The sequence below is a fragment of the Bombina bombina genome, chromosome 7, assembly GCF_027579735.1.
Source record: "Bombina bombina isolate aBomBom1 chromosome 7, aBomBom1.pri, whole genome shotgun sequence".
Taxonomy (NCBI): Eukaryota; Metazoa; Chordata; class Amphibia; order Anura; family Bombinatoridae; genus Bombina; species Bombina bombina.
In genome coordinates, this window is record NC_069505.1 from 337910919 (window position 1) to 337928797 (window position 17879).

Here is a 17879-nt window from a genome sequence, read left to right on the forward strand (position 1 = left end):
AACTTCCACTGCACCAAAACAGGAAGGAGCTGTTGCTCGTTACAGACAAGGCTGGAAACCTAACCAGTCCTGGAACAAAGGCAAGCAGGCCAGGAAACCTGCTGCTGCCCCAAAGACAGCATGAACCGAGGGCCCCCGATCCGGGACCGGATCTAGTGGGGGGCAGACTCTCTCTCTTCGCCCAGGCTTGGGCAAGAGATGTTCAGGATCCCTGGGCGCTAGAGATCATATCTCAGGGATACCTTCTAGACTTCAAATTCTCTCCCCCAAGAGGGAGATTTCATCTGTCAAGGTTGTCAACAAACCAGATAAAAAAAGAAGCGTTTCTACGCTGTGTACAAGATCTGTTATTAATGGGAGTGATCCATCCGGTTCCGCGGTCGGAACTAGGACAAGGGTTTTACTCAAACCTGTTTGTGGTTCCCAAAAAAGAGGGAACTTTCAGGCCAATCTTGGATTTAAAGATCCTAAACAAATTCCTAAGAGTTCCATCGTTCAAAATGGAAACTATTCGGACAATCTTACCCATGATCCAAAAGGGTCAGTACATGACCACAGTGGATTTAAAGGATGCTTACCTTCACATACCGATTCACAAAGATCATTACCGGTATCTAAGGTTTGCCTTCTTAGACAGGCATTACCAGTTTGTAGCTCTTCCATTCGGATTGGCTACGGCTCCAAGAATCTTCACAAAGGTTCTGGGTGCCCTTCTGGCGGTACTAAGACCGCGAGGAATTTCGGTAGCTCCGTACCTAGACGACATTCTGATACAAGCTTCAAGCTTTCAAACTGCCAAGTCTCATACAGAGTTAGTTCTGGCATTTCTAAGGTCGCATGGATGGAAAGTGAACGAAAAGAGAGTTCTCTCTTTCCTCTCACAAGAGTTCCATTCTTGGGGACTCTTATAGATTCTGTAGAAATGAAGATTTATCTGACAGAAGACAGATTAACAAAGCTTCTAAATGCATGCCGTGTCCTTCATTCCATTCAACTCCCGTCAGTAGCTCAATGCATGGAGGTGATCGGCTTAATGGTAGCAGCAATGGACATAGTACCCTTTGCACGTCTACATCTCAGACCGCTGCAATTGTGCATGCTGAGTCAGTGGAATGGGGATTACTCAGACTTGTCCCCTACTCTGAATCTGGATCAAGAGACCAGAAAATCTCTTCTATGGTGGCTTTCTCGGCCACATCTGTCCAGGGGGATGCCATTCAGCAGGCCGGACTGGACAATTGTAACAACAGACGCCAGCCTACTAGGTTGGGGCGCTGTCTGGAATTCTCTGAAGGCTCAGGGACAATGGAATCAGGAGGAAAGTCTCCTGCCAATAAACATTCTGGAATTGAGAGCAGTTCTCAATGCCCTTCTGGCTTGGCCCCAGTTAAAAACTCGGGGGTTCATCAGGTTTCAGTCGGACAACATCACGACTGTAGCTTACATCATCCATCAAGGAGGGACAAGAAGCTCCCTAGCAATGATGGAAGTATCAAAGATAATTCGCTGGGCAGAGTCTCACTCTTGCCACCTGTCAGCAATCCACATCCCGGGAGTGGAGAACTGGGAGGCGGATTTCTTGAGTCGCCAGACTTTTCATCCGGGGGAGTGGGAACTTCATCCGGAGGTCTTTGCCCAAATACTTCGACGTTGGGGCAAACCAGAGATAGATCTCATGGCGTCTCGCCAGAACGCCAAACTTCCTCGCTACGGGTCCAGATCCAGGGATCCGGGAGCGGTTCTGATAGATGCTTTGACAGCACCTTGGAACTTCGGGATGGCTTATGTGTTTCCACCCTTCCCGCTGCTTCCTCGATTGATTGCCAAAATCAAACAGGAGAGAGCATCAGTGATTCTAATAGCGCCTGCATGGCCACGCAGGACTTGGTATGCAGATCTAGTGGACATGTCATCCTGTCCGCCTTGGTCCCTACCTCTAAGACAGCACCTTCTGATACAGGGTCCATTCAAACATCAAAATCTAACTTCTCTGAAGCTGACTGCTTGGAAATTGAACGCTTGATTTTATCAAAACGTGGTTTGTCTGAGTCGGTTATTGATACCCTGATACAGGCTAGGAAGCCTGTTACCAGAAGGATTTACCATAAGATATGGCGTAAATACCTATACTGGTGCGAATCCAAAGGTTACTCCTGGAGTAAGGTTAGGATTCCTAGGATATTGTCCTTTCTACAAGAAGGCTTAGAAAAGGGTTTATCGGCTAGCTCATTAAAGGGACAGATCTCAGCTCTGTCCATCTTGTTACACAGGCGTCTGTCAGAAAATCCAGACGTCCAGGCCTTTTGTCAGGCTTTAGCTAGGATCAAGCCTGTGTTTAAAACTGTTGCTCCGCCATGGAGTTTAAACCTTGTTCTTAACGTTCTACAAGGAGTTCCGTTTGAACCCCTTCATTCCATTGATATAAAGTTGTTATCTTGGAAAGTGTTATTTTTAATGGCTATTTCTTCGGCTCGGAGAGTCTCTGAGTTATCAGCTTTACATTGTGATTCTCCTTATTTGATTTTTCATTCAGATAAGGTAGTTCTGCGTACAAAACCTGGGTTCTTACCTAAGGTAGTCACTAACAGGAACATCAATCAAGAGATCGTGGTGCCTTCCCTGTGCCCGAATCCTTCTTTAAAGAAGGAACGTCTTCTACACAATCTGGATGTAGTTCGTGCCCTCAAGTTCTACTTGCAGGCAACTAAGGATTTTCGACAAACGTCTTCCCTGTTTGTCGTGTACTCTGGTCAGAGGAGAGGTCATAAGGCTTCGGCTACCTCTCTCTCCTTCTGGCTTCGTAGCATAATTCGTTTAGCCTATGAGACTGCTGGACAGCAGCCTCCTGAAAGAATTACAGCTCATTCTACTAGAGCTGTGGCTTCCACTTGGGCCTTTAAGAATGAGGCCTCTGTTGAACAGATTTGCAAGGCTGCAACTTGGTCTTCGCTTCATACTTTTTCCAAATTTTACAAATTTGACACTTTTGCTTCTTCGGAGGCTATTTTTGGGAGAAAGGTTCTTCAGGCAGTGGTTCCTTCTGTATAATGAGCCTGTCTATCCCTCCCGTCATCCGTGTACTTTTGCTTTGGTATTGGTATCCCAGAAGTAATGATGACCCGTGGACTGATCACACATAACAGAAGAAAACATAATTTATGCTTACCTGATAAATTCCTTTCTTCTGTTGTGTGATCAGTCCACGGCCCACCCTGTTTTTTAAGGCAGGTAAATATCTTTTAAATTATACTCCAGTCACCACTTCACCCTTGGTTTCTCCTTTCTCGTTGATTCTTGGTCGAATGACTGGGAGTGACATAGAGGGGAGGAGCTATATGCAGCTCTGCTGGGTGAATCCTCTTGCATTTCCTGTTGGGGAGGAGTTATATCCCAGAAGTAATGATGACCCGTGGACTGATCACACAACAGAAGAAAGGAATTTATCAGGTAAGCATAAATTATGTTTTTTTATTTTTAATGGGATAGTAAAGTCAGAATTATATTTTCATGATTCAGAGAGAGCATACTTTATTTCAAACAGAGCTTTGCTTTATAATATTATGTAGTTAGATTTTTTTTAAAAATGACAGCTCCAAAATGTTTGTGGATTGCTGAATGTCATGCATCCTTTTTGTTTTATTTATTTTAAACCTATTTCTAAATGGACTTGTCTGTGGATTGTACAATGTGCTGCATTCTCTGTCCTTTGCATCTTTGGATGTGCAGCACCCTTTGTGTTCCTGCTAATGCAGAATGTGATAGATAAACTGCTTCTGGGATTGGATTTGAGGAATGTTTTGAGAGAAATTTTAAAAACAATGGTGCAAAATCCAGTGCTTAAAAACTTCAAATAGTCAAGCTAGCAGGAGAGCTGTATACATGCAGATCAGCGCTATTGTTTTTTTCTGAGACCCGCTATTTACAAAGCATGACCTCTATTGGAATATATTGAGGGCCTGAAACTCTTAGATGTGAGAATGTGTAAATATTTCCATCCCCCAACTCAGAGATTTGTAGAGGACACTCTGTGAGCGTCTGAAAAGTGCAGCTGTTAACCTTTTGGCTGCCAGAGAGAGCTCTGCCAGCCTTACAAAGTAATTGGTTGCATGCCTTTCTGACAGCTAAGTAGTTAAACATTCAGGTCAGACTTTTGTACGCTTTTTCAAGTTGGGTGTTACCCAGCTACACGCTGCCTTCTCCTTCTTATCAGTATGGACTTCAAACAGACTTTTTTTTTTTTAATGCAAACATAACTGAAAGCAAAAAAAAAAATTTTTGTTTACTAGAAGTGTTGAGTTTACTATCAAATGGGAACTATCTGGGCTGCTCCCTGTAACCTTCATCAAACCACATTTAATTTCTTATGTATCAGGGGTGGGCAACTGGAAGCCCATGGGTCACATATGTTCCTCAGCACTAGTTTTTTTGCAACCGGGGACAACGACGACACAGAATTAAGAATATGTGCCATAGCTTTTTTGGTCTTAGAAATAAAAATGTGCATTTTGGGGACTTGTCATGGGTGGCCAAATAACACTAAACAGCCAGACAGAGGGTACCCTGCAGCCCTTCTTAAAGGGCCAGTAAACCCACAAAATAATGTTATATAATTCTGCACATAGTATAGTATATAACAGCAGCTTAGCGCCAGCTTTCTACCTGAAATGATTTCAGAGAAATTTTCCTATGAAAGTTACTTTTACAGCACGCCGCTCCTGGCTCTGAGCGGATCTGTTTTTTTTTCCCTATGGGCATCGGGCACGCTGTCTGGTCACAGCTGGCCCGATTGCGCCATTGAACTCAATGTAGCTCGCTCCTGCTACCAGACCAGAGCGGGAGCGAGCTACATTGACTTTAATGGTGCGATCGGGCCGGCTTTGACCAGACAGCGTGCCCAATGCCCTTAGGGAAAACAAACAGACCCACTCAGTAGAGCCAGGAGCGGTGTACTGTAAAAGTAACTGTGCAGAATTATATAACATTATTTTGTGGGTTTAATGACCCTTTAAAGGAACAGCCAAGTCAGAATTAAACTTTCATGATTCAGATAGGGCATGTATTTTAAAACAACTTTCCAATTTACTTTTATAATGAAATTTGCTTTGTTCTCTTGAACAAGGTGGACTCGTATGCTAATTTATAAGCCCTTGAAGGCCGCCTCTTATCTCTTATCGCCTCTTTAGACAGTTTTTCACAGCTAGAAAGAGGTAGTTCATGTGTGCTATATATATATATATATATATATATATATAAAAAAATTGTGCTCACTCCCTTAGAGATATGTATGAGACAGCACTGATTAGCTAAAATGTAAGTCGGTCAAAAGAACTGAAATAAGGGGGCAGTCTGAAGAGGCTTAGATGCAAGGTAATTACAGAGGTAAAAAGTATAATTTAACAGTAGTGGTTAGGCAAAATCGGGGAATGGGTAATAAAGGAATTATCTATCTTTTTAAACCCTAAAAACTCTGAAGTAGACTGTCCCTTTTTGGCCCTTTGCCACTGGACATTTTCAGAAAATATATTATTTGTGTTAGCTGTGATTAATTTTTTTATGGTGCTTAAAGGGACAGTAACCACCTTTTAATTATATGACATTTCTGTTGTTGCTATAGAATTACAAGTTCTACTGTTCTTTTACTACAACTCTCTCTTTCAATAGACAAAATCCACCCACCTTTTACTTTTATTTGGAGGAGCTAATCAAGTCTACAGGCATCATGACTAGCTACAGCCATAGTTAGTAGAAAGCAAATTGTATTGCTGTTATTCTCTGAAAAAAAGTCAATTGGGAACATATATGTAGCAGAGCTAGCCTTGAGAAATCAGCAGGGTACATTTCAAGTTCTGGGAATGATAAATTTATATAAATTATAAATTGCATGTGACGATCCCTACAAGAATAGCAGGTTTTCACTGCAATTTTTGATGCCAGAGTTGACTGCTTTTGGATGTGAGGATCATTATTGCTTTATGCTTAGGTAAATATTGACAAGAACAATGCACCCTGTAAGAAACAATCGCTTAATGACCTACAAATGAGGTGTTTCATTACTCTGGTATCAGCTATTATGGCCTTGAAAGAGGCTACCATGGAGAACTGTTTGCATAAGGGTCACAGTAAAAGAACAGGTCCTTAGACTGGGTCCTTTTTGTAGGTGGATAGGAAGCCTGAAACTACCCCTTTCCTTTCCCCTTCCAGCTATTCATTTTTTTAAAAGGGATATTAAACAGTCTGTTTCATTGTTGTAATAAAAAAACACTTAGCAGTTGCTAATACTTAAAGGGACAGAACACTTAAAAATAATGTTATATAATTCTGCACATAGTGCAGAATTATATAACATTATCTTAGCGGCAACTTTTAAAATCAAAAGCTTTGAGAGATTTTTGCTATCAAACTTGCACTTACCTGGTCTCCTCTCCAGGCTCTTCTGATCGGGTCTTGGTTTTCAAAAGCGATTTGCGGGCGCGCTGTCTAGAATTGAATGTATTTTGCTCCCGCTCTGGTCTGACGTCATTTATTTATTTATTGGGGCTTGCAGTCTCTCTCTCTCTCTCTCTCTCTCTCTCTCTCTCTCTCTCTTAGTGAATGACTGTTGCTTACAGGGGAGGCTGAGAAGTTGGGGAGAATATAGAGCGATACATTTTCTGATAATTTTGGTTAGATTAGTGTGCAAACGAGCAAAGGGATGTAGTACCATTTTTAAAGACATACTCAATCTAGAATGTCAATAGGTATGTGTCAATTTCAGCTGTCTCAGTAAATTTATATTTGCATGCCTTTTTGGATGCTCCATGCTTTCTTAAAAAACGATTTATTTGTTGAGCCTTTTTTGAACATTTCCTTTTAAGATTTAAATGCTGTTTGGGTAATACCAAAATTTCCATGAATTAAGGAGGGAAAAGTATGTTTCTTGTTTGGAAATCCTTTCCACAGGGTTTTCAGTGTTGTCCCTCAAAATTAACTATTTACAGAAATTAATTTTGCTTCCAAATTTGGGGATCTGAGCTGCAACCAAGAGGCCATTGTAGAAGAATTTCTATAGCCATCATTCAAGCAGTTGGCATGAGCTTGCACCTTCAAAGGGGTCGATTTATCAAAGGCAAGCCTTTCAACCCCATACGACTGCAGGTTCTCACAAGAGAACCTGCACGCCGTATTTAACAAGCAGCGGCTATCAGACCGCTGCTTTCCTAATCTTTCATCACCTCTAAAGTGGCAACATTCAATCTCCTCGGTATATTCCGACCGGGGAGATTGACAGCTCCTGCCCGCGCGCTCGTGTGCAATGCTGAATTCTGCCAGGGGAATTCAGCCCACCAGAGGCGAGCTGCGGCGGACAGGGGAGCATATGTGAGCCACTGTCCGCCTCAGCTTGATAAATCACCCCAAAGCGCTTTGCAAAAAGAGAACCTCTGCTGCTGTTTATTAAAGTCTGGGTTGTTGTGATTCCTGATCAGGAATGTATAACTTAAAGAATTTGAAATTGTTCTACCAATTGATATTTTTGTACAGTGAGCCAGGTGGAAGATAAGTCCAATTCAGAGCTATTTTCTTAAAATGTAATATCACAGAATGAAGCTATGAGTCTATGTTCCCATTCTACAAAGAGTGAACATCCACTGTTCTGATGTGGGTGAGGTGTAAAGCAAATTTTCTGATGAACCCCTGGTTGGTATGGGCATAGTTGATAACAAATTCCATCACACTAAGAGGACGAGTTGTTGCTGATAAAAAAAGATATTGAATCTCAGGTTTAGTTGATCTGGTCTTTCTACATTTATCAGGGTCATTTGCAGAGCACAGAAGTAAAAGTCCTCTTTGACAGTTAAGCAGCAATAGCTTATTTAAAGGGACAGTCTACACCAGAATTGTTATTGTTTAAAAAGATAGATAATCCCTTTATTACCCATTCCCCAGTTTTGCATAACCAACACAGCTATATTAATGTTATGTTTTACATCTGTGATTACCTTGTATCTAAGCCTCTGCAGACTGCCTCCTTATCTCAGTGCTTTTGACAGACATGCGGTTTAGCCTATCAGTGCAGACTCCTAAATAACTCCACGGGATTGAGCACAATGATATCTATATTACACACATGAAGTAGTACTGTCTAACTGAGAAAAACTTTCAAAATGCTCTGAGCTAAGAGGCGGGTTTTAACGGTTTAGAAATCAGTTTGAGCCTAGCAAGGTTTAGCTTTTAAAAAATACCACCAAGGGAACAATGCAAATGTAATGATAAAAGTCAATTGAAAAGTTGTTTAAAATGACATGCCCTATCTGAATCATGAAAGTTTAATTTTGACTAGACTGGCCCTTTAATGTTCGAGTAGGTCACTTTAAGTTCTTCTGTAATGCAAGAAGTCTGATGGATTTTGCAGTGCATTCTAGTACTGTAGGGATCCAGTAGAGACTATCTCAGCAGATAGGATTCTACTGGTATAGTGGTGTTTTAACAGATCAATCTTTTATCATCAGACCAATAATTGGGGGGAGCTTTGAGTGATTGATCTGATTGTCCTGAATTGCCATCATTAAAGAGGTGTTTGACAGTCCCAAAGTGTGTCCCAAAGACATTAGCTTATTTGATTCCTGCAAACCCTCTCTTGTTTCAAGTTTTACAGAAAATTAAACTAGACAAAGTAGATACTGTGGCAAATCTTTATTATTGGCCAAGATGCTTGATTCCCTCTTTTGTAGGCAAAACCTGGACTACTCTACCTATTGCTCCTGAACTAAATAAAAAAGAATTCTACGTTAGAAATTAAAAAAAAAGTAGCTAACATTTATTTAAAATTCCTTTAATTGCATTTTAAATGTTTATTATTCTTTGTGTAAGTTGGTTTAATAAATGTTTGACAGAAGTTGAGATAATAATACAGCACACAATATTGATGTACAAATTAAAGGGACAGTAAAGTCAAAATTAAGCTTTCATGATTCGGATAGGGCATGTCATTTAAACAACTTTCTAATTTACTTTTGTCATAAATTTTGCTTTGTTCTCTTGGTATTCTTAGTTGAAAACTAAACCTAGGAAGGCTCATATGCCAATTTCTAAGCCCTTATCTGAATGAATTTGACAGGTTTTCACAGCTAGAGGGCGTTAGTTCACGTGAGCCTTACAGATAACATTGTGCTCACGCACATGGAGTTATTTACGAGTCAGCGCTAATTGCCTGAAATGCTAGTCTGTCAAAAGATCTGAAATAAGTGGGCAGTCTGCAGAGGCTTAAATACAAGGTAATCGCAGAGGTAATATAACCGTGTTGGTTATGCAAAACTGGGGAATGGGTAATAAAGGGATTATCTATCTTTTTAGTCAATAACATTTTTGATGTTTACTGTCCCTTTAAATCCAAAAATGTATCCAAAACAGCCTCAGTATATTACACACAGCAATGTCATTGATATCCGTCATTTTTGTTATGTATGAAAAATGTTCATTCCAGATCTTCACGTATTGTCTGTTTCTTTCAGATATGCCAATATTTGGTCTCTGCCCAGCATACGATGATTTCTATCTGGTTATGTGCAACCACTGTAATCAAGTCATAAAGCCACAGGCATTTCAATCACATTACGGTAAGTGCTTAACTATTAATAACTCATGGTGCCGCTAAATCGGGATTAAAGATGGCAAATTTTGTTTATCCTCTGTAATGATCTGTAAAGCTCTTGGCACTCTCAGATGAATATATACTTTGAGGCTATAATGTATACCATAAATTGTACAATGATCACTTTGAGTTAACTCCTTTGCTGTTCAAAGCCAATGTACTAAGGACCTGTAATGTAATGCTATATTGATTGCAAGACTCCCTACTCACCGCTGGAAGGCATGAAGTATAGTCAAAAGCACTCTGGGACGCACAGCTTTCCACCTTTATTATTAAAGGCACCACAATAAGCACATTGTTAATACAACTGTTAACAGATGTAGGTCTAAAGTAAAAAGACAACCTTTTACGTTTTTATTTGTATTAACAGCTTTTTTGTTTGTTTTTAAGGTACAATGTTTATTTACACATAGCTCTGTTTTGGTATCTTATCTAAAAGTGTGATATTGCCTAAATATACTTATTTGTTCACATTAAATTAGTTTGTTATATTCTTGTACTGCTGCAGTAAGTGATACTTGTATATAACATAAATAAGGTGTTGTGGCATGTGGGGAAAAATGTTATATTTTTTTTTTATTTATTAAATGGATAGCTTTTATACCCGTACTGGATAAGATCACTTGCTATTCCCCCCCCCCCCCCCCCCAAGAATCTTACATAATTACTCACAGTGATATTGTTTGGGCAAATATGCTATCCATAATGTTACCATATTCTGCAGGGCAGAGTATATGAGCAGGGGATACTTTATATGACACTTCCACAGTGCCCTCCACAAATATTGGCACCCTTGGTAAATATGAGCAAAGAAGGCTGTGCAAAATTGCCTTTATTGTTTAACCTTTTGATCTTTTGTTAAAAAAAATACACAAAAATGCTCTGCTCTCATGGTTATCAAACAATTGCAAACACAACACAAGTTTATACAAAAAAAAAATCTTTGTTAAATATGTGTGGCACAATTATTGGCACCCTTTTATCCCATACTTTGTGCCTACCTCCCTTTGCCAAGATAACCGCTCTGAGTCTTCTCCTATATTGCCTGATGAGGTTGGAGAATACATGGCAAATGATCTGAGACCATTCCTCCATACAGAATCTCTCCGGATCCTTCAAATTTCGAGGTCAATGCTGGTGGACTTTGCTCTTCAGTTCACCCTACAGGTTTTCTATGGGGTTCATGTCAGGGCACTGGGGTGGTCATGGCAGGATTTTTGATTTTATGGTCTGTAAACTGTCGATTTTTTTTTTTTTTTTTTTTTTATTTTAAATGAACTTCATTTGTAAAAGAAAAATATCAAACATGTCATCATCATATACATAACCACAAATACAGAAATTTTTCATGGACCTGTTACAAACAAAAACAGTGGCTTATCTAGATCAGTATCATCATGGGTCCATGTATTACTTAGTCCTTTCCATCTACCAATTTATTAACTTGATACATCGTATATACGTAGCATCATTAAACATTTCTTGTACCATTTTCATTTATGTATAACCACTCAAGCCCTTAAGTGATGTACAGGTGACAGTGAGATTAGTGGGTAGAAGTAGAGGTGGATTGGATAGTGTTCGTTAAGGAGTGAGTATATTCTTCCCAGATGAAGCGAATGTCATAGAAATCCCCCAATTTGTCTATTTTGGCGTAATGGTATTGTTCTAGGTTTAAGGCTACCGTGACCCTGTCCCTCCAAAACTGTACCGTAGGTAATGTGCGTTTTTTCCAGTTATATGGAACATATCTTTTAGCTGTATTAATCATAATTGTCAACAATTTTAGTCTGTACGCACACCTTATCTTAGGGCGAACGTTAAACAGAAACGTCCATGGCGTGTGAGGAATTGGGGACCCTAAGACTGTCTTCATTTCTCTACCTATATCTAACCAATATTGTTGTGCATTTCTGTGTCGATTTTTATGTATGTTTTGGATCATTGTCCTACTGGAAGATCCAACCACGGCCTATTTTAAGCCTTCTGGCAGAAGCAGTCAGGTTTTCATTTAATATCTGTTGATATTTGATAGATTCCATGATGCCATGTATCCTAACAAAATGTCCAGGTCCTCTGGTAGAAAAAACAGCCCCAAAACATTAAAGAACCACCACCATATTTATCCGTGGGCTTGAGGTACTTTTCCATATGGCTACTTCTGTGTGTGCGCCAAACCCACCTCTGGTGTTAATTGCCAAAAAGCTCTATTTTGGTTTCATTTGACCATAGTACCCAATCCATTTTGAAGTTCCAGTAGTGTCTGACAAAATGACGCTTTTTTCTTGAAACCCTTCAACAAAGGGTATCAAGGGAATTAAGCAAATGTGATCATGGAACTACAATGGAACGTTGTTTAAAATGTTGTGCTCTATCTGAATCATTAAAAGGACACGAAACCCAAACTTTTTCTTTCATTATTCAGATAGACAATAAAATTTTAAAAAAGTTTCGCATTTACTTCTGTTATCAAATTTGCTTCATTCTCATGTTATTCTTTGTTGAAGAAATACCTAAGTAAGCACTACATGACAGGAAATGGTGCTGAAATCTAGGGCTCTTTAACATTATATAACATTGTAGCAAAACTGCTACCATATAGCGCTGCAGACACGAGCACATGCCTGAACTTACATCTCTTCATTTCAACAAAGGATAACAAGAAAAAATGCTAAAAGAAGTAAATTGGAAAGTTGTTTTAAATTGTATGCTCTATCTAAATCATCAAAGAAAATTTTGGGGTTTTATGTCCCTTTTAAAGAATTTTTTTTTTTGTTTCATGTCCCTTTAAGATATTGGTAGACTTTAAAAAAACATAGAGTAAAAAAGTTAATTTATACTCTTAAGAGAAAATATACCTTACTTGTTTATTCACAAAGCCTTGCAAGAGTTGGAGAATAAGTTCAGAGATCTAGAAATCTTAGGACAATTGTCCTGAAATGCAAATTTTTGAGTGTTAGACTTTTTTTGCATTCTTTCAGAATAATGATTAGTAAAAAGACTAATTCAGCTGTCTCTGGCAATGCACAGATGGCTTGGAGGTGAAGTCACTTGTTTTTAAACATTCTCCTGGAAAAGAGCAACACCAGGACAAAGGCCCTGATTTGAAGTTGTGGGTAGTAGGTTCAGGGCTGATTTGCATAAGCAGAAAGGGTGGTTGATTCATGGAGTAGATTCCTATTAGTGGTGGTAAGGACCAACGCTTGAAGCTGTACTAGGAATTAATTAAGCTTAAAGGGACAGTCCACAAGAATTTTTTTATTGTTTAAAAGATAGATAACGCCTTTACTACCCAATTCCCCAGCTTTGCACAGCCAACATTGTTATATTAATATACTTTATAACATTTAAACCTCTACATTTCTGCCTGTTTCAAAAGCTCTATTGACAGCCTCTTAATCACATGCTCTTTATTCGCTTTTCACATCAGGAGACTTATAGTTCATGTGGGCCATATAGATAACATTGTGTTCACGCCCGAGAAGTTATTTAAGATTTATGACAACACAGTACTAAATGCAACTCAATAGATTTTACAGAGTTAAAAAGTATATTAATATAACTGTGTTGGTTGTGCAAAATTGGGAAATGGGTAATAAAGGGATTATCTATCTTTTAAAACAATAACAATTCTATTGTAGACTGTCCCTTTAAGCTTTAGAAAGACATATGGGCAATACTTGACGTGCCTTTGTGTTCTTTCTTTTTAAATCCTTACTTGCGAGATATTCACCTCCTGGTCAGCAGGAGGAGGCAAAGAGCACCACAGCAGAGCTGCTATATATAGCTCCTCCCACCCCAGTCATTCTCTTTGCCTACGTTAGTGATAGGAAAGCTACGGCTACTTCTCTTTCTTTTTGAATGAAGAGTATATCCAATGAGGTAGCTCAGTTGGTAAAATGTCCTGACTACAAAGGCCTGTCCAAAGGTCCCGGCTGGGCCGACTCAGCATTTCATCCTTCCAGGGTCAGAAATAAACACAGAGATGCACTCAACTAGGCTTAGAACTGAAGCTAGAAATACTTCCTTGCTTAGCCCCTCCTTACTCCCAGGGTACAAGCTCTTTCGGCACACTATGCCTTTCACAAAGGTAAAATCTCCTGTAGCATATCAGTCTGACCCTGCCAAATGACAGTCCAGCACCAAAATACCAGGCAAATCTCCTTTGAACAAGGGAAAACAAACAAACCCCAGACGTACGTTTCGGCCTTTATGGGCCTTGTCAGTGAGGTGCAGTTGCATCCCTCTAAGGCATGTGTGCAAGGAGGCCACGTCTGGTTACCCCTTTGACTCTTAGGGTGACCTAAGAGAATTTGCATAAATACAGAAATAAACATAGAGATGCACTCAACTAGGCTTAAAACTGAAGCTAGAAATACTTCCTTGCTTAGCCCCTCTTTACTCCCAGGGTACAAGCTCTTTCTGCACACTATGCCTTTCACAAAGGTAAAATCTCCTGTAGCATATCAGTCTGACCCTGCCAAATGACAGCCCAGCACCGAAATACCAGGCAAATCTCCTTTGAACATTGGAAAACAAACAAACCCCAGACGTACGTTTCCTTCCTTCCAGGGTCGATACAATGAGTACCATTACATATGAGGCTACTGGACCACAGCCTCCAGAGAGAGTTCCGGCTCGTTCCATGAGGGCTGTTGCTTCCTCATGGGCATTCTCGAAGGAAGCTTCTGTGGAACAGATTTGCAAGGTTGCACCTTGGTTTTCTCTTCACACTTTTTTCAAAGTTCTTTAAATTTGATACTTTTATTTCGGCTGAGGCTGCTTTTGGGAGAAGGGTTCTTCAAGCAGTGGTGCCTTCTGTTTAGGTTCCCTGTCTTGTCCCTCCCTTATCATCCGTGTACTCTAGCTTTGGTATTCTATCCCACAAGTAAGGATGAAATCCGTGGACTCATCGTGTCTTTAAAAAGAAAAGAAAATTTATGCTTACCTGATAAATTTGTTTCTTTTTAGACACAATGAGTCCACGGCCCGCCCTGTTCTCTGAGACAGGTTATTATTTTTTGTAAACTTCATACACCTCTGCACCTTGGCTTTTCCTTTATCTTCCTAACTTCGATCGAATGACTAGAGTGGGAGGGAAGGGAGGAGCTATATATAGCAGCTCTGCTGTGGTGCTCTTTGCCTCCTCCAGCTGACCAGGAGGTGAATATCCCACAAGTAAGGATGAAACCTGTGGACTCATCGTGTCTAAAAAGAAACAATTTTTAATTTTTTTTTTTATTTTTTTTTTATTGTAGTCGAGAAAAACAAATACAAAGTACAAATATTAAAGAACAGTTTCAAAAAAAAAATTTCAATAACACTTCTAAATTATTAGAATTGACCTGGAGGTATAAAGAGGGTTAGCAATCCCTTTTAAATCACACATAAATATAGAGAAGGGAGTGGTAAGGATACTGGGTTAAGAGGGGAGGATGAAGCAGGGAGAGGGGAAGGAAGGGGGAGGTAGGGGGCTTGAGGAGTGTTCTTTAAAGGAGGTCGCTATTAAACGTAGGGGCAGGTTTAAAAGTTAAGTATCATGAGTCATTATGCTGGGCGTTCAGTCAGTGGTGTATCGTTCCTTCCAGTCGGCCCAAACCATTTCAAACAAGTCGGAGTTGTTTAATTTATAGAAAATATCCTTCTCCATAGCATATATATAAGCCATTGTGTTGCATACTACAGACAAACTAGAGGAAGACTCTTTCTTCCATGTAAAAGCTATGGAGTGTTTAACAGTCATGAGTAGGTATATGGAGATGAATGCTTGGTGTTTGGGAAGGGCTTGAATGTTCAAATGTAGGAGGGCTGTGGCTGGGGACTTAGGGAGGGAAATCCTGATACGGGAAAGTGCTGTAAAGCATTTATTCCATAAAGGTTGAATCACAGGGCATTCCCACCAGACATGGAGCATGGTGCCCCTATGGCCGCAATTCCTCCAACAATCGGGGGATGCACTCGGGAACATTTTCACAAGTCTAGCAGGCACATAGTACCAATTGGAGAGTAATTTAAAGTATATCTCATATAATGTTGTACAATGTATGGCCTTCCAGGTCAGAGAGAAGGCACGCTCCCAGATGTCAGGGAGGACCTTCACTCCCAACAATGTTTCCCACCGGGCTAGGTGAGAAGGTGTTTCAGAGGATTGTGCGGCGCCTAGCAGCACATAATGGAAAGAGAGAGGCCTATGTAATCTGGAGCCCTGATTCCAAACGGTCTCCCAGAGGGTCAGAGGGCGAGCTAGGATCGGCTTGAATCCCCAGCTGTTTAGGAAGCTTTTGATTCTATGGAATTCAAAAAGCAAATAGGGAGATACATGAGTGTCCCCACAAATCTGAGAGACTTGCTTCAAAGAATCCTGAGGGGTAGCGGTCCAGAGATCCGACACCTGATGAACTCCCATTTGTATTCATTTATTTGGGTGGGAGTCCTGAAGTCCAGAGAGGAGTCCCGCTATAGAAGTAATAGGGGAGGGGTGCGGGGCAATATGCGATCGATGTCTGATCTTGTCCCAGAAGCCAAGACATTCAGAGACATCTGGGCTTAATAGCTCCAACTCCCTACAGCAGTGTGGTGGTGTCCAGATCAGATCTCGAAGATTGAGATGGTAAGGTAAAGATGCTTGTTCGAGCGATCTCCACTTAGAGTGGGATAATTTGACACCCCATTGGGATACATGGGTGAGCATAGCACCTTCATAATAACGGACGACCGACGGGGAAGCAATGCCACCAGAGGTTTTAGGGAGTTGGAGCAATCTATGTGCCACCCTGGGAGGTCTGTCTTGCCAAATAAATTTTGTAAATCCGGTCTGAAACAGGAGCAGGAGGTGCTTGGGGAGGTTGATGGGGAGGCAACGAAACAGGTAGGTGAATTTTGGGAGAAAGGACATTTTCAAGGCAGCAATCCTGCCAAGCCAAGACACATGCTGCATGTTCCAATCCCTCTTCAGGGAGCGGAGCGAAGTGAGGAGGGAGAGATACCTGATAATCTAACACCCAGATGTAGGACCAAATAGTCTGTCCAAGTGAAGTTAAAACTTTTTTTCATATTAAATAGCTGTTCATCCGCAAAACCTTGTGTATATACTTCAGTTTTTAAAAGGTTTAATTTATAATAGGAGTGGTCCCCAAAGGAGGAAAGTACATCTAATAACCTAGGGATAGTTTGCATAGGCTGCATCGTAAAGAGCGTGACGTCATCCGCGAAAAGAGCTATTTTATGTGTAGTACCAAATAAGGTAACACCTCGAATCTGAGGATAGGTTCTTATTTGCTCCGCTAAGGGCTCGATCGACGAGGCAAATAGCGGCGACAACGGGCAGCCCTGTCTAGTGCCATTTGTTATGGTGAAAGAAGGGGAAAGGAAACCCAACCCGCTCACATAAGCCGTGGGAATCTCATAGAGGGCTCTAATCGCCCCTATAAAATTATCAGGGAGGCAAAAACGCTCAAGAACAGCCCAGAGGTATTGCCATTGAACACGGTCGAAGGCCTTCTCTGCGTCGAGGGATATGACCGAAAGCGGTTTCCGAAGTCTAGACGAGAGAGTCAAAATATTGAAGAGTCGCCTTGTGTTATCTGGGCCCTCTCTCTGGGGCACGAAGCCCACCTGGTCCGGGTCAATCAGGGAGGGTAGGAACTTGGCAAGCCTATTGGCCAGGGTCTTGGAGTAAAACTTTATATCTGTATTTATTAAAGAAATCGGTCTGTAGCTGGCGCATAAGGTTGGATCTTTGTTAGGTTTTAGGATGGTAACTATATTGGCCTCCAGGAATTCTTTTTGGAAACGACTTTCATGCCTAGCTAGATTATAGAATTTTAGTAGTAAAGGGGATAGTTCTCGTATGAATATTTTGTAAAAATGAGCCGGGTAACCGTCTGGACCAGGGGACTTAAAAGATTTTGCGTTCCTAATGACCGATATAACTTCCGTGAGTGAAAAGGGGGCGTTTAGAAGGTCGCGTTGCTCAGAGGAAAGTGTAGGCTATAAAGAAAAAATTTTATCAGGTAAGCATAAATTTTCTTTTTCTGACATCAAATTGTACGTTTATGTTTCTTATTCAAGACAGATCAAGAGACATTGCTTTGATTTGAAGCAATTTAATTCAAGATAGACTTTTTATTTAAATAGTTGGGGAAAGTATCAATGTGCAGTGAAGCCATACAGGTTGTGAAAATACTGAGAGTTCTGGCATTAGGATACAGATTTTTTTTTTTTGAACACGTCTGTGTAATATTTTTTATTA

At 40.5% G+C, this 17879-nt stretch overlaps 1 protein-coding gene across 1 annotated transcript in view; it reads left to right on the plus strand.

Annotated features, from left to right (window-relative positions):
* Nucleotides 1-17879, plus strand: part of ATXN7 (ataxin 7) — a 358110-nt gene that overhangs the window by 256243 nt on the left and 83988 nt on the right. Inside the window, exon 4 of the mRNA XM_053689391.1 lies at nt 9489-9593. Within this exon, the coding sequence (XP_053545366.1) occupies nt 9489-9593 (105 nt within the window). The remainder of the gene's footprint in view (nt 1-9488; nt 9594-17879) is intronic.